The sequence below is a fragment of the Canis lupus genome, chromosome 14, assembly GCF_048164855.1.
Source record: "Canis lupus baileyi chromosome 14, mCanLup2.hap1, whole genome shotgun sequence".
NCBI lineage: Eukaryota > Metazoa > Chordata > Mammalia > Carnivora > Canidae > Canis > Canis lupus.
This window is the reverse complement of record NC_132851.1, coordinates 61,900,500-61,925,832: the sequence shown is the minus strand read 5'-3', so window position 1 is coordinate 61,925,832 and position 25,333 is coordinate 61,900,500. Positions and strand designations below refer to the sequence as shown.

Genomic DNA, 25,333 nt, shown 5'->3' with positions numbered 1-25,333 from the left:
TAGTAGCAGGTGAGAGGGTGGTTGCAAAGTCTTTTGCATTAGGTGTAATTTGAGCTATGCTAGTAGTAATATCATTAATATTTCCAGTGGCTATTGTGGTAATATCTGCAAAGACAGTAGTTGTTGCTGTGGGTGATGCAGGAACTGCCCCTACAGAGCTCTCAAATGACTGCTTTTTTGGTTGACTTTGACAAGGCATACGAGGTTTAGATGCAGGAGTTTGAGGTCGAGATGGAGGAGATTTTATTAGACAAGATAGTGGTGGATGAGATTTGTGCACATAGTGCTTGGGAGCACCTAGGAATTCTGGATCTGTTGGAGACTGGTTAACAGAATGCAAAAGTTTCATCTTCCTTGGTTTGCTTTTGGAAGCTAGACCCTGGTTTCTGGCAGAAGTGCATCCTTGAGACTTGGCTGTGGACTTAGCAATTCTTTTTGAAGCAGACCTGGAGCCTGGTATATTGTTTGGTGGAGACCTCTTGGAAGAAGCTCTCTTTGTTTCACTCTTAGAAACTATAGACGTTGGCCGTTTAGACTTAGGAACCGGTGGCTTCTTACTGCACCTTGGGAAGATGATGTCTATTTAAGTGCAAGTGTGGCAGTGGAAGCCTTTAGTTTTTCTGTCTTTACAGCTGATTTTCTTGTAATACTAGCAACAAGACCCTTTTCCCATATTGCGGGACAATGATGTCTGCTTGGGTAGAGACTTGATAATTTTTGACTGTTTCTGCTTAGGCTTAGTAGTTTTCTTCCTTTTTATAGAAGTTTTGGTGGGAGATGGATTTTTGGACTCAGACTTGCCAGTCAAAATCAGTTTGCATGCAGACTTGTGGATTGTGTTCTGTTTTTTTGAAGTTGATTTTGATTGTGGCTGTTTTTGTACAATCTTATTAGCTAGGAATTGCTTTTTAGTAAAGGTGGATCTTTTTTGCTGCATCTTGGGAAGATAATGAATGCTTGGATGTAGACCTGGAATTTGAAGATTTTTCAAATTTAGATACTGGGAATTGGTTTGGTAAAACTGATGAAGATGATTTTGGTTGAGTCTCAGTAAGTGGAGCCTGACTTGATGGCTGCTTTGATGTCTGGGCTTAGGCTTGTCTTAGTGCAGCCTGGGCATGAGAGGACTTTGGTTTTCTGGTTTTGGAAGGTGAATTCAGCCTTAATAGCTTTTGTCTTGATTGGTCATGAGTTTTAAGACTCTCACTTGTCTGCAAATAAAAAAGTATACAAATTTCTAAAAATGTGTGGCATTGGTCATGAGTCATATTGGTTGAATTTAAAAATATTCACTAGTAAAAAGAAAAAAAAGTAAGCATTTTTAATTTTTTTTTCAAATTTTGTTTTTATTATTTTAAGTCTACTTTTTGGAACAGTTTTAGGTTTATAGCAAAATGGAGTAGAAGGTATTGGGACTTTCTATATACTCCATGCCTCTACATATACAGTCTCCCCCACTTTGAGTATTCCACACCAGAATGGTACCTTAGTTACAGTCAACGAACTTACATATGCACATCATTATTCAAAGTCCATAGTTTAAATTAGATTTCACTCTTGATGTACATTCTGTAGGTTTTAACAAATGTGTAATGGCATATATTCACCACTATAGTATCTTACAGAATGGTTCACTGCCCCCCAAATTCTTTGTACCTTGCCTTTTTTTCAGAATGTGATATGGTTGGAACTATACAGTATAAAGAGTGGTTTCTTTCACCTAGTAATTTGCATTTAAATTTTTTCCATGTCTTTTCATGGTTTGATAGCTCATTTTTCTTTTTTTTTTAAAGATTTTATTTATTTATTCATGAGAATACACAGAGAGGAGAGAGAGAGAGAGAGAGAGAGAGAGAGAGGCAGAGACACAGGCAGAGGGAGAAGCAGGCTCCATGCAGGGAGCCCAACGTGGGACTCGATCCCGGGGTCTCCAGGATCGCGCCCCGAGCTGAAGGCGGAGCCAAACCGCCGAGCCACCTGGTGGGAAGCCCACTCATTTTTCTTTAGTACCAAATAATATTCCATTATTTGGATGTACTACAGTTTAGTCACTCACCACTAAAGGACATCTTGGTTGCTTCCAAGTTCTGGTACTTATGAATAGAACTGCTATAAACATCCTTGTGCATATTTTTGTGTGGACATAAGCTTCTGATGTTTTATAATCCCACTACATGAATATATAGAAAGGGATATAATAATCAGAGTTCATGGCAAATTTTTTAAAGCAACAAAACATGCCTTATCTTGGTTACAAACACAATGATATTTTACTCTAAGGTTTTTTTGGAGGCATATGATTGATATGAACCTCTTTATCTTTTTCTAAAAGGGAAAAAATTTCTTGTTGAAGAGCTTTGAAAACTTACCAAGAAGAATGTAGTAAGGTTCAAGGTAATCATAGATAGGATGAAGATCTTCATCTTTTCTTCATAGACTCTAGCAAAAAAGGAAAGAGAGAAAGGAAGGAAGGAAATTAAGAATAAAGACAGTCCATACTTTATAGTGTAAATAGTGTAAATTATTTTAGTAAATCATGATATTGAGACTTTTCAGGGAGCAGTACTATCACTAAATAATTTGCTGGTTACCTAAAGGCTTTCTGCATCCTTTATAAAGTTCTAATAATATGAGGGTAATTAGGGTTAACGTCATAATGCTTCTTTAAATATAAGAAAAAGCCTATTAAGTAAAATTATTTTTAGAAAGTTTTAGCTAAAAATTATAATTCATACTTTTATGATGTTTAAGCCAATATTTCTATAGAGGCCTGGAAGGGTTGAAGCAAGCATTGAAATTGGCACCCACTTTTTCATCAGTGTCTTAGGCAGAATGGAGCATTCCTGTTACAGAAGTTTTTACTTAATGAAGACAAACTTGCTTTATGATTTTTACTTAACTTGCATTTTATCAAAGGTTGCTATTTGGCCATAGAATTTGAGTTATTCATACGAATAAGCTTTGATTAAACTGCAGAAAAAGTGAAACTCTGTCTTTTGATGGTGTATGAACAGTTCCCATAATAATTAGTATAATATTAGAAACAAGTTCAGTTTATCTCAGTCAGCATATCATTTCAGTGATTAGTTTAACTATTACATTTGTGTCCAAACTATGGAAAGCCCAGAGTCTAATGAAAAATTTATGTTCCACACTCTTACCTGTGTTAGATACCTTAGAAGAGGGTTTCTCCTCTGTGTTCTGGGCAGATTTTATCTTCTCCTTACCAAGCTGATTCTTCTCTAGTAGATGTTGTCTCCAAATTAAAACTAGTAAGCACCCTTTCAATAAATAAACCTTTCATACTTTGATGTCCCTCCTACTTATTTCCTGTTGGGGAGAGATTGAGAAAACTTTAATATCATTACTGTTGACAAGGGTTAATGGTTAATACTGATTAAAAGAAAGTCAGATATGTTGACAACATCAATTACTTTCATGGATTATTTTTGTGGAAATATGTTTCAAAGATAAATTTTAGAAAAATTATTTTATTCCTTATAACTTTTTAATTATTTTTACTATTAATTGAAATCAGTAGTTTAAAATTTATCATTTCTATGGCCTGAAATATTTAAAGGTTTTATTCATTAAAGTTCTGTCTTAACATCCCAGTAATGGTTGTAGGTATTTTGTGATGAGTGATTCAAAAGAATGATTTTTAAATATGGAAAATAGCTATATTAATGCCAAATATTATTTTATAGGAATGTATAAGAGTTTAATCTTGCCTTCAAGAGTTTCTGGGATTTTTCAATATAGTCAATAAAATATGCACATAAAAGAATATGCTTGGGGATCCCTGGGTGGCTCAGCGGTTCCGTGCCAGTCCCGTGTCGGGCTCCCAGTGTGGAGCCTGCTTCTCCCTCTGTGTTTCTGCTTCTCTCTCTCTCTCTCTCTATGTCTATCATGAATAAATAAATGAAATCTTTAAAAAAAAGAATATGCTTGATATTTTAAGTCTGTTTTTGTTCATCAGTCTGACTTTATAGTCATGATTTCATTAATATGGGCATGTGGCCACTCCTCAAGTATATCATATTAGGAAGAGAACATGATGTCATCTCCTTTTAAATAGTCTGCTAAAGTTAAGATAATACATAATGTTGATATAGTAACTTAATTATCATTCTGTTGACATTCAGCTTTCTTTCCTTGAAAATTGAGAGTAAGTTATAAAAACATTCTCTCTTTATACTTTTATATTGCTGTGATTGGTGATAATGATTTGTAGTAATTCCCTTTTGAGTTTAAACTTGGTTTAACAATATCACTGGCTTTGGTGGTTTGATTTGTGATCACAAATAAACTGCTGAAGTCAACATTTACTTTTTTTAGATTTCAGCAAGGAAGGTCTAGGTTATTTAATCCTCCTAAATGGGTATTTCAACTTCAGTCATTAACAATCTACTTATTCCTTTATTTACTCATTTGTTTAACAAATATTTATTTAGTTCCTACACTGTATCAAGTCTTTACCTTGGATATAGTAGTGGGCAGAATAGAGTTCCTATGCTCATAGGGATAATAGGCCAGCAGGAAAGGTAGACAGGCAGGTGTAACAGTGTTTGATGACTACTAAGGGGGAAGGAACTGGCAGAAACAGGATATTGTGGTAGCACATTAGTAGGTCATTTGATTTTGGAAGTTCAGGAAAGGTTTTCTTAAGAATGTGATATCCAAGGGGCACCTGGGTGGCTCAGTCAGTTAAGTGTCTGACTCTTGATTTTGGCTTAGATTATGGTCTTGGTGTCATGAGACTGAGCCCCACCTGGGCTCTATGCTCAGAGGCAAGTCTACTTGAGATTCTCTCTCTCCCTCTGTACTCGCCTCACTTTCTCTAAAATAAGTAAATAAATCTTTAAAAATATATATATGATCTCTAAGCCAAGAAATCAGATTTCGATTATGTGATTTACCCCAAAGATACAGATGCAATGAAATTCAGGGACACCTGCACCCTGATGTTTCTAGCAGCAATGTCCACAATAGCCAAACTGTGGAAGGAGCCTCGGTGTCCATCGAAAGATGAATGGATAAAGAAGATGTGGTTTATGTATATGATGGAATATTACTCAGCCATTAGAAATGACAAATACCCACCATTTGCTTCAACGTGGATGGAACTGGAGGGTATTATGCTGAGTGAAATAAGTCAGTCGGAGAAGGATAAACATTATATGGTCTCATTCATTTGGGGAATATAAATAATAGTGAAAGGGAATAGAAGGGAAGGGAGAAGAAAGGGGTAGGAAATATCAGAAAGGGAGACAGAACATGAAGACTCCTAACTCTGGGAAATGAACTAGGGGTGGTGGAAGGAGAGGAGGGCGGGGGGGAGGGTAGGGGTGAATGGGTGACGGGCACTGAGGGGGGCACTTGACAGGATGAGCACTGGGTGTTATTCTGTATGATGGCAAATTGAACACCAATAAAAAATAAATTTATTATAAAAAAAAAAGGAAGAAAAGGTGTTGCAGTTATAGTCATAAAAAAATGAATTATCAGAAGAACTTGAGCAGCTTCAGAAAAGTGCTTGTGTTGGTATTGGTACAGCTAAAGTAGCCACCAGAGGTTTTAAGTCACTGGAGTGTATGATATGAGGATGTAAGGAAAAGAGATGATATGGGAAGGTGATAGCAAAATCATAAAAGTTGACTTTACCTTGTGGGCAATGGATGTCCTTGGAAATATTACTTAGGGAACTTAGGGATAAAAGAACGAAAATTGACCGAATGCCCAGTTAATATAGGGCACATTAATGAATATCTCTGATTACAGTTTGTATAGTCTAGTAATAAGGTAATGAAGCCTGGTGCATTAAATTGCTAGAGTTCAAGCTAAACTCTACTACTTAGTGGTTTATGGTCTTGTGCAAGTTACTTAATCTGAGTCTCAGTTTCCTCATTTATATATGAGCATAATAATAGTATCTAACAGAGTACCACATGGAATAAACTAATACCTATAAAATCCTTGTTACAAAGCCTGACACATATATATCAAAGAATCAAAAATATTAATTTTTATTCTATTTATTGCTCAAGGTCACACGGTAAGGATAATTTTTGCTGAAACTTTGAGTTCTATCCAAATCCAAAGCCCATAAATTTTCACTACTTTATGTCTGTTTTGAAGTTGTTTTCACACATAGAAAATGAAGAGCAGTAACAAATTATTTTAAGAGATTATTGGTGAAGATTAATATATGTGAAAGAGCTTTATATGTAAGATTTTTAAAAAAATTTCAAAGTATGCTTCATATTTTATTTCACCTACCAGAGTGGAAATGCTTATATAGTAGTGTTCAAATGGTTAAGAGCAAGGACTTTAAAGCAAAACTATCTGTGGGGTGCCTTTTTGGCTCAGTTAGTTAATCCTCCAACCCTTGATTTTAGCTCAGGTCATGATCTCAGGGTTGTGAGATCGAGCCCTGTGTCAGACCATTCTGGGTGTGGAGCCTGCTTAAGATTCTCTTTCACTCTCCCTTTGTCCCCCTCCCCTCTTGCTCTCTCTCTCTTAAAAAAATAAAGCAAAACTATCTGGGTTGAAACCCCAGTCCCACTTGGGGAAAATTATTTCATTTCTCTAGCATAACAACAGTAGCAGCAGCAACAACAACATGTAGTCCATGGGTACATATTAATTTAGTAAATATGTGTAAACAAATAGAATATTGACTGGTCTATAGGGTATACTGATTGCATATTATTATTAAATATTGTTATTATTAAATATCATTATATAGTACTGTAATTCTTATAGTACCTTGTACCTACTAGATGATATTTTTAACTAATAAAATAAATTCTACCTCTTCCACATTTTTGCTTTGTTTTTCAAGAAATTAATAGTTAATAGTCATAGCAAATGAGGTCCAGCCATCCCATGCTCCTGACCATGCCTCTCTTCCTCTTCCAGACTCTAGAATTTGAATGAATGAGTTGGTAAAGGGCTAAAGATCATTCCTAAATAATAACACATCTGTTGAGGGTTTCACAAAAGTATTAGAAGGGTGACAGTAAGCACTTTGTAAGGGTTGAGTAATTTATATTTTCTCTGGCAGGATGTGTTAAATATGGAGCAAGCACATGAACAACCCATTCATTTACCTTGCAATATGTGTTTAAGGGAAAACTCTATTTTTGGACTTTGAGTATTCACCAATGTTTGTAGACTGGAAGACTACAATTCCAGAAGTTTCCTTGTGTGCGTGTGTGTGCGCGCAATGTGCATGCACATACCCATGTTTATGTTTGGACAGATAGATATGAAACCCTGGAAACTCCAAAGTTAACATTATTTTTTTTTTAAGATTTTTTAATTTATTCATAAGAGACACACAGAGAGAAAGGCAGAGACACAGGCAGAGGGAGAAGCACACTCCATGCAGGGAGCCCGATGTGGAACTCGATCCCCGGTCTCCAGGATCAGGCCCTGGGCTGAAGACTGCGCTGAACCGCTGAGCCAACTGGGCTGCCCTAGAGTTAACATTAAATTTAAGTGCTCCACAGTATTGCTAATTTTAGATAATTCCTAGGAGCCAATTTGGGTATAGGCAGGCTATAGATACCACAGCTACAAATACAGATCCATGGCAAAATTACAGAAGCTGATGGAGTTTCCAGGGTTCCCAAGAGTCACTTTGTGGTCCCTTGGATTGGAAAATGTTAACTTAATCCTTTTCTAGTTCTGATGACATACTTGTAAGTTTAGATGTTCTGGTGTCATACTAGAGAAGACATTCTTAATCACCGTTAGACCATGGACCACTTTGAGAATTGGAGAACATTATGAACTTTGCCCCCAGATAAACTTATTTATTCAAATTCACACTAAATTTGCCTTGGAATTTCAAGGTTTCAAAGATCCCTGAGGTATAATCCACAGACTCCTCAATTAAGAGATCCGCTTGCATTCAAATGGCTTTATTGTGCAAGAAACAAAAAATTAAATGTGATCTGGATGTAAAATGTGAGATGAGAAGAGAAAGGAGCCAAATTCATCAAAATCACATTCTCTCTTGAATGAATTTAGACGAGTGACCAAAGGAAGAGTTTGGAGTAGTCATTTGGTTTCAGCAAGACCTATAAAAAATGGTGAAAGTTGAGGAATTTAGCTAATAGTATGTTAATAGTTCTCATGTAGACTCTTATTTAAGTGATTTGTCTCATATATCTGTTTCCAAGGATTTTATAAATTTAAATATTTAAACTTGGCTTATAGTAACTGAAAATAATTGACTTTGCTTAATATTTACACTAAGACAATGTCCTTAATATGCTTCTTTATAAGTGATATTATGCACTGTTTTTAACTTAGAAATTTAGGTTTATGAGTTTACTCATAACTACTGAAATAATGATTATTTCATTAGAAACGGAATCATGTAACATTTTGAATCAATAAAATATGTAATTTTACTACTTGCTTTCATGTTGCTTCTATTAATTTTCTTATTTTATTTTCTAAATTTTAATAAGTCAAAAATTTATCTACCATCTCACTTTCTTTTTCCTACCATATGTCCTATTAAATAAGAGCTAAATAATATAATTTGCACATACATTTGTCTAAGAAAACCATAATGTGTTTTCCCTATTTCTGTGCATTAGACAGTCTGTGTAGAAATAGCACAGTAATTTTGCTTTACTATCTGAAACCAGACAGGTTTGGTTTGGTTCCCAGTTTTGAACTTTTGAGTTGTGGTAATTTATTTAATATCCATGGGCCAGTTATTTTTTATTTGTGAATTCAAGATAGTAATATAATCTGTCCCATATGGTTGCTATAGGAGTAATCTGAGATAACTATGTAACATTTCTACCATTTAGTAAGAACAAGATATTGGTTAAAAGTAAATTTTAGCATTTACGGATTTTATTCTTTTAATACATTTTGTAGACTGATCATTTTTACAATCTTTCCACAATATGCACTGTCACTTGAACCCTATAGAACCCAAAATTAAGAGAAAATGAAAGTTCAGAGAGAGCAATGACTTGCCTAAGTCACAAAGATGAAACAAATACCCTCTCTGGTCTAATACTATTCCCTTGTATCACAGGTCACTGTGTTGTATTTCAGGTTATATAACGTGTAGACAATGTGATGCACTGAAAATATTTATTTCAAAGAACCTTAAAATTTTACAACTTTCTCCCCCAAAGTACTTCACATCCTGGTTATTCTCTATTTTATTTATCTTTCCCTTTAATTTCTTTCCATAAATTTCAGTTTAGATTTTGCCATTATTCATTGATCCAAATAATAAATGGAAATGTTGGCATCACATTTAAGATTCTGAAAGTATTCCTTTAGTATATATGTGCTTTTAAAACTAGGAATTCCAATTTTCCCATGGGTTCATCTTAGAATACAAGAAATTTTGAGTGCCTGGCTTCCTGGACACTTTCAGAAATGATGTCTGAAATAAAGGAATGCATGGAAAATGTACTTCCTTTTGTTTGATTCAGGGCAAAATTAAGAGTGCAAGAACATGGTTAAATGTTTAAAATGTATTTACCCTCATATTCTATATAAATGTTCTAAAAATTTATTTTTGAAATAAGAAAAATCGTAAGTTTAACATAATATGGTACTCTACTTTCCTTGTGTATGAGTAGGAATGAAACAAAACTAGTAGATTCTAAGAGTGTTTCAATTATTGAAATAAAGTTTGCTAATAAAATCTCTAATTTTTCTGTAGTTTGTAAAAGAAGATATTTCATTTCTTATTGGAACAGAATCTAGTATATCAATGCTATGGCACCACCAAATTACAATTATAATGAACTCATTTTGCTTACTCTCATAATAAGCTTAATTTATCTATTATACTATTTTAGGTATTATGATTATACTGATAAATACATGAATCTTGTCTGTACTATTTATTTTTGTCTTTTTCTCATTTACCTGCGTTGTCTTCTTTGGTGTTTCCTCAGAGTTTTTAGACTACAGGTGAAGTAACTGGAACTGTGGTAGTCTCAGGTGTGCTTGTGATGGTGAATTCTGAGGAAGCATCTGAAGTGACTGCAGTGTTCACTTTTGGTTCAGTGAAAGGAATAGGTGTAGCCTCAGCAGTAGCAATGGTATTGATGGTAGGGATGCTTGTCTTATCCTGAATTTTCTTTGGGGGAATGGCAATAAATGATGGATGTAGTTGTGGGCGATGCATCATAGTGGGTGGGTAGGCATTTGGCAGGACCTGCCATTGAGGAATTTGGGCATGTGTCCTAACTGCAACTGCAGGTTTTGCATAAAATGGATAAGGCACATATTGATGATTAATTGGTTCAGCTGGTCTATGTGGGTAGTAGTTGGGTTCATAGTGAGAAAAGCTATTTAGCACATAATGAATAGGGATATACTTGACAGTTTTCTGATTGAACAGTCTTTCATCATTCTCACGACACTGTAAAAAGAATACATCATGCAGATGGCATTATTGTAGGTTAGAATATAGAGATATCTTAAATCAGAACTTTTTGAAGTACATATTTCAGTGTTTGACTTTAAATAACTACAATACTGGAAGTAATGAACTCAATCACTATATTATTTTACAAAGATACAGATTTGTCCTCTTCCCTTCCACTTTTTGATTTTCAGCAAACACTAAAAATAATGTTAGTTTCTTTTTTTTAAAGATTTTACTTATTTATTCATAAGAGACACAGAGAGAGAGGAAGAGACAGAGGCAGAAGGAGAAGCAGGTCCCCTCTGGGAAGCCCCATTGCAGGACCCTGGAATCATGACCTGAGCCAAAGGCAGACACTCAACCACTGAGTCACCCAGATGCCCCCAAAATGTTTGCTTCAAACAAATTAGTTGAGGTAATCCATAATGTAAAACCACGTTGCCTAGGTTTAGGCATGTATGAAAAGTGTTCAGTAAACGTGGGGCATTATAGCAAGTACAACAGCTAGAAAAATCTCAGAGAGCTTTGACATACTGTGTTTAAACATAGCACACACACAGAAATATATGTGCATATATATATTTTCATATATATGTAAGTACATATGTATATATGTATTCTTACCACATATTTGTAATTCTTTACAAATTTATTTATCTAGAGATTAGGCTGAGGGTACATTTTTTTTCTAAACTAATTGTAGCAGAGTAGTAAAATAATGTGATGTGAGAGGATGCCTGGATTTATACTTTGGATTATTTTCAGCTTCATTTTATTCACTAAAAATCAGTTAAGGAATTTTCTTTTTTTTTTTTTTTTCAGTTAGGGAATTTTCTATTTTTCTTTGCCTCTGTGTGTCTCTTATGTGCATTTATAAAAATATGCCATTAGACCTTTTCATATGAGTAAAAACAAATCAACAAAATTATACTGCAAAGCAAGTACTTCTCATGAAAGGAGACACATTTAAATGTGTTCATTCAAACATATTTGGGAAAAAGAGGAGGTCAGTGCAAACATATGAGAAGTATTCAAAGATGGGTCAGAGAGGGATCTTTCCCCAAGTCTTCAGTGAGGAGAGATACTAAACTTTACATTTGTTTTCCTCTTTTCCCAATATTAAACTTTAAGACAGTTTTCTCATGTTGCAAAATAAACATGAAAACCAAAAACACATGACTTGGGTTATAAAAAGAATCCACAGTTTTCAAATGAATATTGAGATTGATTCATACATTTGGTTGCTAAGGTGATACTTTTTTCAAAGATTATGAGATTATTTTATGGGGTTTATTTATTAATTTCTAGATATAAGGCATTTAAATATCATTGAACTTTGTATAATATTATACTTCAGAGTTCTTATCTCTGTTAGAAATAATTTAAATAAACTTACAGTTGGTTGTTCCTGGTTTTGCACCTCTGCACCCTGCTGAGGTTCACAGAAAGAAGAAATAAGTTAAAAAAATATTAGGCAGAGTCCAGTTTTTTTTTTTTTTTTGTGCGTGTGGTTTTATAAATCTTTTGTACTAAAGACTAAACAAGGTTTCCATGTTTTTAATATTGTAAAATATTGTAAAGCATTCTCCATGGTTATTTAATCTATAAGTCCTATGAACTACTCAAGAAGTGACAGCAATAAACTAATTAAAATCTTTAAAAATCAACCCTGGGGAGAAGAGTTTAAGGTTGAAAGTAATATGATCATCAGACCCCTGTGCCAACAAATATACATGATAGCTGCTTAAATGAAAAATATAAGTAACATATTAAGTTTGTATTGAATGTACATTGGGTTTTTTGGAGGGATTTTGTTTGCCTTTTGAATGTATATTGTTAAAAATAAGAGGAGCATTGAGTATACTTTCTGCTCTCCTACTAAGATATTTATGAGATTTATTTAGGTTAAAAAATTGCCTTTCACATAAAATATAAATGTTATATAAATAATAGGGTTTTTTTAAAAAATCAACTTTCACTTGTTTTTATAATACTTTTCTTAATTCTGGATTGCAACATGTATAGGGAATCAGGAGAGAAAACAAGTTCCATAGGCATATACTTAAAGCTTTAGAAACTCACAATGGTTTTATAAACTTTTGACATGAGGTCATAATGATGTCAGAAAGAAAGGCAAAAGAAAAATTATTAAATTTCCTTACTATGTACAGTTCAATGACAAGTCCTTGAATCAGGCAGAGTGACATTCCTCTACAGACTCAACTGCCTCAATGTTGATACATTGCTCAGGGCAGAAGACAATCTTAGCCTGATTGCCCCTGATCCTGAGCCCCAGGATCCTGGAAGTCTACTTTAACATATAAAAATTCCTTTAGAAATTTCTTTTACCTCTAAATCCCTCAAGATACGTGTTGGCAATTATCCCTCAAGCATGTGACCCACCAATATACATTTGAAGAGTCTCAAAACTCAGGTTTTATTAGACAGTAATAAATGACCTTTTCCCAACAATAGCTAGCCCCCTCAAGGTCCTGGAAGCCTTACTTCCAAAATTCTATATGTCTATAAACTTTCATTCTTTTTTTGAATTATTTGTTCATGTCCCTCTGGCTTGAAGCCTTTGTGAAAATGGGAAGGAGTGTTTGGGAGCTAGAGGAGGATCAAGTTGCTCAGGAAGAGGTTGCCATAGAGTTGGAAGTTGTGGATCATGTGATACTGCAATTTATAATAAATATATATTTGGTCTTCATTCTAGTTTCTGGCACAGTTATGTTCCTAAAACCCTAATAATTTCTTTTTTTTAAAAAAAAAGATTTTATTTATTTATTCATGATAGACATAGAGGGGGTGGGCAGAGACACAGGCAGAGGGAGAAGCAGGCTCCATACAGGGAGCCTGATGTGGGACTCGATCCCGGGACTCCAGGATCACGCCCTGGGCCAAAGCCAGGCACTAAACCACTGAGCCACCCAGGGATCCCCATTCTTATAATTTCTTAAGTGATGGGGGTGCCTTGGGGAAGAAGGTGTATTTTATAATGTTAATGAAATGACGTTTGGACCCCACCTGAGGATAGGGGCTGGTTGGCATAAAAACCAACCACTTGATTGGAAGGTTGGGACTTTAAATTCCACCTCCTGATCCTCCAGGGACAGGTTAAGGGACTGGAGGCTGAATCAGTTGTCAATGGCTGATAAGTCATCTCTATGTAATGAAGCCGCCACAAAAGCCCGAAAGGATGAATTGGGAGAGCTTCCAGTTTGGTGAACACATGGACATTCAGGGAGAATGACTTTCCTGGAGAGGGTATAGGAGGGCTGCAACTCTTCCCACATATATTACCCTGTGCATCTCTTCCATCTGACTGTTATATCCTTTTATAAACCCATAATCTAGTAAGTAAAACATTCCCTAAGTTCTGTAAGCCACTCTAGCTAACTAACCAAGCCCAAGAAGGGAGTTGTGGGAACTTCCCATCTATAGCCAGTCTTCAGAACTACAGGTAACAGCCCGGGCTTGCAACTAAGGTCTGAAGTGGGAGGTTTTGTAGGTCTAAAACCTTAACTTGTGAAATTTGACACTATCTCTGGGAAGATAGTGTCAGAATTGAGTCAAATTCTTCAACACTCTGGTGGTGTCCAAAAATTACTTGGTGGTGTGTGAGAACCCACAACTCCTCTCCCCTCCCCCACAACACAAGTTGGAATTGTGTCCATAACCTAAAAGAATAATTTTCTTATATAAATTTTAATCCTGTCCCTCAAAGAAAGAACCCAAGTTTGCAATGTGCTGGTGGCTACAATAAATTGAAAAGAATAAATGAAAGAAAATAAATGTGAAAGCCATAATACAAATTTTTAGAGTTTGACTCCAAGAATTTACCTAATAGAATTATTTAATAGATATCAACTTAAAAGCAAGTCTAAATTTAGTAATACATGAATTATGAAGCAAGCAATAGTGTCTTCCAAAATATATAATCTAAGAGATGGTCATATAACATCTTCTGTTTGTTTTCTTGCTCTTGCTATTGGCAAATAAGTGCCTGGGATCCCCGAATGAACGTGAAAATAAAACAGCAAAAGCCAACACACATGAAAGCAAGTCAAAAAAAAAAAAAAAAAAAAGAAAGAAAGAAAGAAAGAAAAAAGCCAAATCTTTTTCCTTGGTCCAATAGCTTTAACATATAGCATGCAATTCAAGAAAATGTCTGAAAACCATAGAATTGTTTATGGATACTATCCCTGGGGAGGAGTCAGTTGACATAATGAGAGGAGTATAACAAAAGACACAATGATATTTGAATGTTAAAAGTAGATGTGTTCAAGGTCTTTGATACTGGTGGAAAATCTTTAACCAAGTTCCTAATGTTTTAAGGATTTAGTTTCTAAAGAAAAAGGATCTGAGATAGGAATTTAATTAAAGGAATTTCTGATCTGAAATATGATTTATGTATTTATTTTTTAGGAATTATTTTTAGAGCATTTTGTAATTTTAAAATATTTCCACTATTGTTTTTCCCCCAGAATGTAACAATAAGTTGTTTTTAAGAAAATATAGCCAGTATACAATTATTTTGTTCTTTTTTTTTAAATTTTTTATTTATTTATGATAGTCACAGAGAGAGCGAGAGAGAGAGAGAGAGAGAGGCAGAGACACAGGCAGAGGGAGAAGCAGGCTCCATGCACCGGGAGCCCGACATGGGACTCGATCCCGGGTCTCCAGGATCACGCCCTGGGCCAAAGGCAGGCGCTAAACCGCTGCGCCACCCAGGGATCCCCAATTATTTTGTTATATGAAGTAAGTACAACTGCACTTAGAAAAATTTGCATAATTAGAACTTTTAAATAAAATTTTCTTAAAGTCTTACTACAATTGACTAGATGAAATTGACTCACCAAAAATGGCAAGGCTAATGCAACGATATTCACAACTAGGAAAAATCTCTTCATCATTGCACCTAAAAGTAAAAATAAAAAAATTAAATTAAAAGGATCTTTTATAATTTAGAAGTGACTTGGGACTTTTTTGTTTGTTTGTTTTATTTTGTTTTGCTTTAAGGGAGGGAAAAAGCCAGATTTATGGGTAGATTTAGCCAATGTGGAAACTTTATCGTAAGCTTTAGAAAAACCAAACGAGATTATTAGGGTGACTCTGATACAGGCTTTCCCAGCATCTAGCATCAGTTTTAGGAAAAGCATTAAAACATACACAAATCAGTGTAAGGGGAAAGAAAGTGGAAAATGCCACGAGTGGTTTTCTGCAGATAGAAGGTCTCAGTTAAAAGAATCATCAAATTCTTTGTGAAGGAGATGGCATATAGATGGGATTTGTCCATGGAGAGATAAATACGGACAAAACCTTCTCAAGTGTAGAAGAAAGCCTTGGGGATATCCATAAACATTTTGAATGGAGTGGTGTTTTATAAGAAGGGAAAGATAAAGTAGAAAAGAATGTTTAGGGCAGCAAAAGTAGAAGCCCTGAATGCCAGGTGAATAAGTTAGGCATGGTTTTGTAAACAACAGAAACTAGCTGTGTGGTTTTATGTTGGAGAGTGTTGTGACTATACATTCCTTTGGAGGACTGTGTTCTAGCCCAGTCCCTACCTCTGCTTGTATAACTTTGGCAAAGTAATTTCCCTTGCCTGGACCTTATCTTTCTAATCTAAAATGAAGGTTTAACTGATTTCTAAGATTCTGTAATTCCATGATCGATCTAATGGGAACATGTAAGATGAAGGGAAGAGGGTGGATCCTGAAAATGCATTCTTTATGATATATTTGATATAGCTCTTGTTATTGCCATACTTGTAATAGACTTGAGTCCTGCAAACAGAGTTTTATGACAAAGGGTCACAGAGTTAAAACCCAGGCTTGGAAAGAGGAAGCACATCAAACTCTATTTGCCTCCATTCCCAGGTGATAATGATTAAGGCTGTCTACTAAACTGTTGATGGGATATCAGTGGATAGAAAAGTACTCATATGGAATCAAATCTGTACAACCTACAGCATATTCAAATTTCATAAAGAGTAAGTGTTTACTTGACAGTTAACTTTTTAATTGAAATATATTTGATATATAACACTGTATAAATTTAAGGTGTACCACATGTTGATTTGATACATACTATAAATTGTAATATGATTACCATTGTAGTGATAATTAATACCCCTAGCGTGTCATATAATTATTATTTCTTTTTTTGTTGTTGTTGGAATGATTAAGATCTAGTGTTAGCAAGTATTATGAACATAGATTATTTAACTTTTAAAATTATAGATTGAACAATAAATTTCTATGGTGAATAAGACTCCTGTTCAGTTCCCACAAAGTTATAACACACAAGCACACACACACAACATTCTATAAAATGATAGTAATTCCTTCCTTTTTAGCATAAACAGAAATCAGATAAGACCATACATAACTTATCAGCTACTTAAACCAATGAGTACTTGACTTTGCCCTCATCACTTGGTAAGATAGAAATAATTTGTAAAATAGTAGAACTATTCAGCTTTCATGACGATACAAAAGAGCATGTTTTAAAACAATAGTTATACTATAACAAATAAAATTGTGACCTTAAGATAACATTATATTTGAAATTAATTAAGGGATCGATCTGGATTATTATTACATGTCATTTGATGAAAAGTTAACTCTCCACATTTGTCTGTTGAAATAGATTCTTTGTCTTAAATACCTTATTTTCTAGTTTTTAATTATTTAGTTTCTATGAATTTTTAAAGGTTTTATTTAAATTACAGTTAACATATGGTGTAATATTAGTTTCAGGTGTGTAATATTTTGACTCAACACTTCTATACAGCACCTGGTATTCATCACAATTACACTTCTTAATCCCCATCACCTATGTAACCCATTCCCCCACCCACCTCCCCTCTGGTAACTATCAGTTTGTTCTCTGTAGTTAAGAGTTTGGCTTTGCCTCTCTACCTTGTTCTTCAGAATTTACATTTTCTTTAGTAATTTATGAGTATCAAAACTTGACCTTTACCCCAAAGTGAAGTTAAAAGTAAATCTGATCATTTACATCATTCAGAATCTAAGGTTTAGGTTAGAAACTAATGTCAAAATGAAGCCAAGAAAAAAAAAAAAAATGAAGCCAAGACATATTCAAGCTTAACAATAAAAGCGTAAAGGAAGAAAATGTGCTTCTAAAATAACTTTGGTGGTATTATTAACACCTACTGTGAAAAGGAATCACTCTCTCTGGATGTTTCAATATGATTACCTTTCCTTGTGCCTGTCAGGTCTTGCTTGGCGGTAGGTTGAGTTGGCCTCTCGATTGTAGGGAAGACCCAAGATAAATAACTGAAGACTTATTAAAGGGTATTAGTGCTTTGCTCACGTGATTTATTTTCCTCCTACATTTCACTGAATAGGAAGATGACAAAAAGGAAAGATTTGATCACAGTAGGGTCATCTTTGGGTCAATCTTAGTAAATGAAATGTGGAGGGGGAAATAGAGTTGTCATTTGTAAAACCTGAAGAAAGACTACTTACACTTTTTAAGGAATGAATTTTTATGTTTCATAAAAAGATACAGAAGAGTTCTAAAAAAAATAATTGTATTCTTAAGTAACCCTACCTATTTGAATTTAAAGCTGTTGTAAAAATGAAAAATAGCTAACCACAACACTCATATTTTTAAAGTTTTTTTCATTTAAAACATAGATATCAAGTGATACTGCATACATTATGAGCTCTAGTTGATCTTCTTTATAGAATTACAACTATTGATTTCTGAAAATTAGAAAAATGACCATTTCTTATACACCCAGGACAATTTCTTACAAGTTAAATCTAATGTGAAATATTTTAATTAATATAAAATAGCCATTTGCATTTGAGCTGCAACATACAGTTTTCAGTAAACTCATGGTGTAATCATTCAGTATACATTTGTTCATTGATTAAGCTCTTAAGAATCAAATTTTATTTTAGATTTTTAGGTTTTGGTAATACAAGTAATACTCTTGATATACAAAATGAAATTATTGAGTTGAGGATAATTGCTCTATTTTAGAGATAGCTCATTCTGACATATATAGTCAGTATCATAAAACCACCAATATGGGGGTTGTTTTGGTAAAATAGCTAACCAAGTAATTTGCTTAGCTACTTCAGAAAAGGATATTTTCTTTTGTTTGCATTTCTCTGGGGAAAAAAAAATGTTAATTGTGCTGTGAGGTCTTGGCAAGATTGAAGTATTTACAGGAATCAATGTAAGACTGCCAGAATAGAAGAAATAGTATCATCATTGTAGCTCTGCCTATATTCTTGTTTTTTTTTCTTAGAACAATCTCATGTCTTAGAAAGTTAGGAACAGTGTTCAGAATCATAGAATGAATGCTTATTGAGTATGTACAGAGTGAGTTGAGATTTTCTATTTCTCAGAATAGTTGGCTTCTGGTGTTTGCAGAAAGATGGCAGAGATTCAAAACTGCTAAAACAAGTTGTCTGGGTATTAAGACCAGACATTCTGTATAGACTGTTTAGTCACACCTTTTTTCTTTGGTTGTCAGGGTCAAGTGATAGAAAATTATGGACTGGTCAGTCTCCAAATTATGAAGGCATTCTTTTCTATGTGATAATTTCTCAGTCATTGATTTAGAGCCATAGAATGATACTAATTTTGAGTATTTAATTCACAATTACCAGAATTTATTTAAATTAGTATTATTCACAAGTATTAGACGTCAGAACACTTTTAATAATATTGTTTTAGTGGGAAAATATATTTCAGTAATTTTATTTCACCTGGGAATGCTAGGAATCCTTACCTATACCAAGAGAAAACCATTTCTACAGTGGGGTCACCCATCTACCTCAAACAATAATCTGACCTTCTTGAAACACTGGGTATTTGTTGAGTTCTTCTTCTTCTTTTTTTTTTTTAAGATTTTATTTATTTATTCATGAGAGACAGAGAGAGAGAGAGAGAGAGAGAGAGGCAGAGATACAGGCAGAGGGAGAAGCAGGCTCTATGCTGGAGCCCGACGTGGGACTCAGTCCCGGGTCTCCAGGATCACGCCCTGGGCTGAAGGTGGCGCTACACCAACTGAGACACCCGGACTGCCCTGTTGAGTTCTTATATTAGCTCAGGTGCTGTCTCAGGCATTAGGAATAAATTGTAACCAAAGCAGGCCAAGATCCTTGCCCTTGTGAAACTTACAGTCCTAACATTTACCTGAATACTAGTGACATGGAGTATTCCGCATGTATATATTAACCTAAGGCAGTCTAAGAGAGCTAAAGAGTTTTGATTGGCTGGTATAGATGAACTAGTTGAACTCTACATTGGAGCAACTCAGATTCTCTGGTATTTTCCAAAGAAAAATAAAAGGAAGATCAGAACTCCCATGGATGTGAAATATCTCAGGAAGTTGGAATAGTGATAAACAAGGTCCTAAAACTTAAGAGTGTTTACAATCTGAAACTGATTCACTAGCCTTGACCTCGTCATCTATTCAATTCAGGGATCATAGTCTACTCCTGAAACATCCCTGAATTGTGGGGAAAGGGCCAACAGGGCTTCTTAGTCTAGCTAAAGCTTCTTTCCCCTGTTTAGGTCCCAAATCATGTCTGTTTATATAACGACGTAGTGGAGCTGGGTAAGACGTGATTGTGAGTTCATATGTTCACATTTCAAGCACAATGAAATAATCATTTTGTGATAAGATGGTGATCATTGACACCTATGCTTTCTTTTACCCATAACAAATCCTTCTTCTGTTATCATTTTTCATATCTGATATGTACCTTATATCTTTTCTTTTGTGGTATTCACAGCATGTGATTGTATTTTTTCTATCTCATTTTATTTCTCAGCTACTTCATTAATACCAGGCTGATGTCAATACTCTATCATGTGCTTGAAATATAACAGTGTTTGTGATAGTAGGTGCAATGTAAATAGCTAACATAACTTTGAACATGATTAATTAAGGCACCAGAAAATTAACATTTTAATGCAGAAATTTGTATGCTTTGGAAAACTTTGCTGTATGTGAAAATTCTGGGAAAGTAATGTAAAATGCTCTTAACATTTTTCAACACTAGCAAAATGGAATATGACACAGTGCATTTAAATCAACAGTACACACTTATATAGTTCTTATTAAAAACAGGGCACTTTGAAGAATGTAGTAGACAATCATAGTTTCTGCTGGCAGAGAGTATGTATACAGATAATGCTTTCTGTTGGACATAGGTGGAGAGACCCTTTTGAGGCCCTAAGAAGACATTGGATATCATCTGGATCCCAGAATGAGTGTTGTTTGACCTTGGCATTAGTGCACATATAAATTTATGCTTTAGTAACTTTTAGAATCCCAGAGTTTCTGGGCTTGCTATAATAACACAGATTTTTAAAAAAGGTAATCAAGAAAGCTCTCAGTTTTGTAAAGCATTATATATCCAATATGATCCTAGGACTCTTTGCTTTATTTACTCCATAGGTCTTTTATTCCTCTGATACCATTCAAAATATATAGCCAGGTTAACTATGACCTCTATGTAATCAAATCCATTGGAAATGTTTAGATTCTTCTCTTAATCAATCTCTGGAGCCATTGGCATGGTGATTGCTCCTTCTGACCTGTAATGATTTATTCTTTTGTTTTTAGCTCTCAAATTATTGGCTGCTTTTAATTAACATTTTGGTTCCTCTTATGTTTCTCAGACTCTATCTACATTTGGGAAAACTTTCATGGATTCTTCCTGAGTTTACCACTCTACCTTTTGTCTCTCTTTAATACCTTTATAGTTGACCTACTCATTCCTATGGTTTTAAATATGATACACATTCTCTTAACTTCATTGAACTACAGATTCAGGTATCCAGCAGTAGCTTTAACATCTCCATTCACAGGCAGCCCCAGTGGCCCAGTGGTTTAGCGCCTGCCTTCAGCCCGGGGTGTGTGATCCTGGAGACCCGGAATTGAATCCCAAGTGGGACTCCCTCCACGGAGCCTGCTTCTCCCTCTCTCTCTCTCTCTCTCTCTATCTCTGTGTGTGTGTGTGTGTCTGTCATGAATAAATAAATAAAAACTCTTAAAAAAAATCTCCAGGGGATCCCTGGGTGGCGCAGCGGTTTGGCGCCTGCCTTTGGCCCAGGGCGCGATCCTGGAGACCCGGGATCGAATCCCACGTCGGGCTCCCGGTGCATGGAGCCTGCTTCTCCCTCTGCCTGTGTCTCTGCCTCTCTCTCTCTCTCTCTGTGTGACTATCATAAATAAATAAAAATTAAAAAAAAAATCTCCAGTTGCATGTGAAATGGATGCCCCACATTTATATGAACAAAACAGTATTTGATTTCCAAACACATCCTTTTTCTCAACCAAGTCCTCTACTAGCTTTTTCCTCTTTAGTAAATGATGCCATGATACTCTGTGTGGCTGAAGACAAAAAAAAAAAAAAAAAAAAAAAAAAATCCCATGAGTCATCTTTTGTCCCCTCCTCAATAAGCCATTAAAACAGTTATAAACACCTATTTTAATAATATACCTGAAAGCTGCCAACACTTTGTAGTCTTACATTTATTGCTCTAATCATTCCCAGCTTCTGACATCTCACACTTGACCATCTCAGTACTTTCTGGTTCTCCCTACTTTTACTCTTGTCAACTTACAAACATTCTTCACATAGTTATAAAAAATGTTATCTTTTGAACATACACCTGATATGGTTATTCTCCTACTTAAAGTCATTCAGTGGCTTTCACTAGCAGTTAGGATAAATTCCAAGCATCTTATCAGCACCTATTAGTTTCTGTTGATTTATTGTCTCTATTCCTCTTAAGTTATCTTCCACCACTTTTTTTCTCACTATGTGTCAGTCTCAATAACCTTTCTTTCTTAGAAGGTACTATACTCTTTCCTGAATTAGGAACTTTTTACTTGTGTTCATAGTCTCTGAAACTTACTCTTATACTTCTCAAATAGTGTCTCCTTTATATATATTATTTAAATTTCAGCTCAAATGTCTTCTGAGAGATGTTTCTTGGCACATTTTCTAAATAGGCCTTTCCTTCTTTTCATCACTCTATTATTTTATCTTTTTATGTTTTTCATAACATATTACAACATAAAATTATTTTCAAAATTTATATATGTTCATGTACTATTCTCTGTCTTCTTTCATGAGAACCTAAGTTCACCACTGCATAGAGTTAATTAAAGTGTCTGGCATATTTTATACGCTCAAATGTTTGTTGCACAAATTATTAATTATCTGGATACTTGCTTAAGTTGCAAATTCTTATGTCAGCACACACTATTGAGTCAGAATTTTTAGAAGAGCATTCCTGGAAATCTGTATAATAAATTAACACCTCAATAGCTTTTTATACACTTGAAAGTTTGGGATTCATTACTTTCTTCTGGATGATGCCAGAACCTGGTCATGAAGAAGTAGGCAGGTATATTATCTGTTTTCCCTGGAATTCTGATTTATTTCACTGAAGAGCCAGTGTATGTGGATAAGAGATAAGTTTTCTGGGATTGATTTTCCTGAGAGCATTAGAACTGACTTCCCTCTGATTGTTGGTGGATCTCAGCTCTCACTGGGCTCTCGCTTGGAATGATTGCTGCTAGAGATCAGTGTGCCCCTGGTTGTATTTCATTCCTCTACTTAAGTCTTGGATAGTTGAGAGAAATTGGATGCATTCTTAAGATATTGGAAGAAGGAGCCCTTTAGCTGCCACTACCTCACTTTTCACCTTGTTCTATTGCAGCTACTTTCTTTCAGTTGCCTTGGTTTGATCAAACTTAGGCCAGAAGTTTACCCAGAAGAATAACTCTGCTACCATGTTACTGAATTCATGTAGAATTCTGGAGAAATATTATCTCTTGGATATATTAGCCATTTATATAAGGAAATAACTCATCAGGTGATACTGGTTCTCTATATGAAAAATTATTAGAAGTATTATGTACTGAACAAGATATAATAAGATATTTATCACCTTCTCTTGTTTTTCAGGTCAGAGGATATTCCTAAGATTAAGAGAACATTATATTATTTTTTTATTCATTAGAAACAGGTTCTAAATTATTTTATTCCCATCTTTTGTTCTCTTTTACTTTGCCCAATGAAGCCAAATGTCATTAAAAATAATAATTTGAGCAGTGCCTGGTTGGCTCTATTGGTTAAGCAAATGATATTTTAAACTGGCATTTTCAAGAAATAATTATTATAAAATTCATTTACCAAATTATGTTGAGGATAGTTTGGTCCTCTTATTCTCCCTCCCATAGTTTTAACTGGGATTGCTGATGTTAATACCAAAGAATTAATATTTAATGTTTGAGAAACGTCTGATACCTCAAAATAACCAAGAGAGACAGCAGTTTCCCTATACAAGTCATGCCAAGAGGCTCATTAGGCTGGCCTTAATTTGTAGCCAACTTATGGATCATGGCAGAGTTTCCCTCATTAATGTTAGGGCTGTTAGCTATGAACAATTTTAACTTGGAGTAGAGAAGTGTAGTCTTTGTTCAAAGGGTATTTTTCTTTTTTTTTTTTTTTTGTTTTGTTTTGTTTTTATTGAGGTTCGATTTGCCAACATATAGTATAACACCCAGTACTCATCCCATCAAGTGCCCTCCTCAGTGCCTGTCACCCAGTTACCCCAACCCCCCACCCACCTCCCCTCCCACCCTCCTCCCCTTCCACAACCCTTTATTCATTTCCCAGAGTTAGGAGTCTCTCATGGTTTGTCTTCCTCTCTAATTTTTCCAACTCATTTCCCTTCCTTTCCCTTAGTGAAAGGAATTATAAGGGAAAGGATATTTTTCTAATTTCCTGACCTGTGGGGACAAAGATTGTCATTGTGACACAATAAAAGGCTCATTGTACAAGTAGAATCTTGTTGGATGTTTTTGTCATTTACTGCAGAAAAGTTTATTTTCTTCACCACTTGCTACCTTTTCCTCCTTTAGGGGTTTGTTTCTAGAATGTCCATCAGGAGATTTATGGAAACCGATGATCAGAAGTCATTCTTCAATGAAGTTTGTAAAATCTTTGCTGTGTGCATTTACTTTATATGAAAGGGAATATATATTTGGTTAACTAAAATATCTGAAATTGTTTTTTCCATAGCTGACACAAATGTTAAATCCTGTGGTTATACATGTAATATATATATAAAATTTTATGTACGATTATATATATATGTATGTGCATTTGTGTGTATATATACACACACATATATTATGATTTTTGCATTGTCCTGTGACAAATAATTTTATTCATGACTTCAAATTTTATGGGCACTACAATTTCTGTAGAGGTATGGATAGACACAAAGTCACCCAATTTGTTTTGCTAATAACAAAACTAGCAAAGTAATTGAATAAGGGAGAAATAATTGAGTAAGAGAAATGTTACCACTGATATACTGATTTTAATTTTTTTTTTTTACAAAGAGGACAAAGAGGAATAATCTGTTAATTTATGTGCCCATATAGGTCAGAGATATGAAAAAGCTCTTTTGTTTAGCATTAGGAATTTGAATATTTTCATAATGTATTTTATTTATTAAACATTCACTGAGTACCCTATACTCCCCTTAAGTACTGGGGAACAGTTAGATTATTGTGTACTACAGGAACTTACAGTCTCCTTGAGAAGGATACAGAAATGTAAATGAATGTTTTTATTAGACATTTTAGTAAGATTTATAAAAAAGAAATAAAAGTATAATGGAAGAAGGTCAAAGTGGTTAGTGATTCATTCTGTTTAGAGTAATAGGAGAAAGTTTTTCATGAATGTTATAATCTTGGATTTGGATCTTGAAAGAGAGAGAAGGAAGAGAAAGAGGAAAGAGGGTGAGACAAGCAGACTCCCTTGTGAGCAGGGATCCCAAGTTGGGGCTCAATTCCAGGACCCTGGGATCATGACTTGAGCTGAAAGCAGA

At 34.7% G+C, this 25,333-nt stretch overlaps 1 protein-coding gene across 2 annotated transcripts; it reads right to left on the bottom strand.

Moving 5' to 3' along the window:
* Positions 1-7,930: 7,930 nt before the first annotated feature.
* CSN3 (casein kappa) lies at positions 7,931-23,413 on the bottom strand. Of its 2 annotated transcripts, none has more exons than XM_072775301.1 (6): positions 23,381-23,413; positions 17,645-17,787; positions 15,283-15,344; positions 11,820-11,855; positions 9,919-10,417; positions 7,931-8,087 (listed from the first exon to the last, which is right to left on the bottom strand). In XM_072775301.1, the coding sequence occupies exons 3-5, from the start codon at positions 15,337-15,339 to the stop codon at positions 9,953-9,955; spliced, it is 558 nt and encodes a 185-aa protein (XP_072631402.1). In that variant the 5' UTR covers positions 15,340-15,344; positions 17,645-17,787; positions 23,381-23,413; the 3' UTR covers positions 7,931-8,087; positions 9,919-9,952. The 2 variants fall into 2 exon arrangements, with proteins under 2 accessions (XP_072631402.1, XP_072631403.1); XM_072775302.1 differs by having other exon boundaries at positions 11,820-11,852.
* Between the last annotated feature and the right edge of the window lie 1,920 nt (positions 23,414-25,333).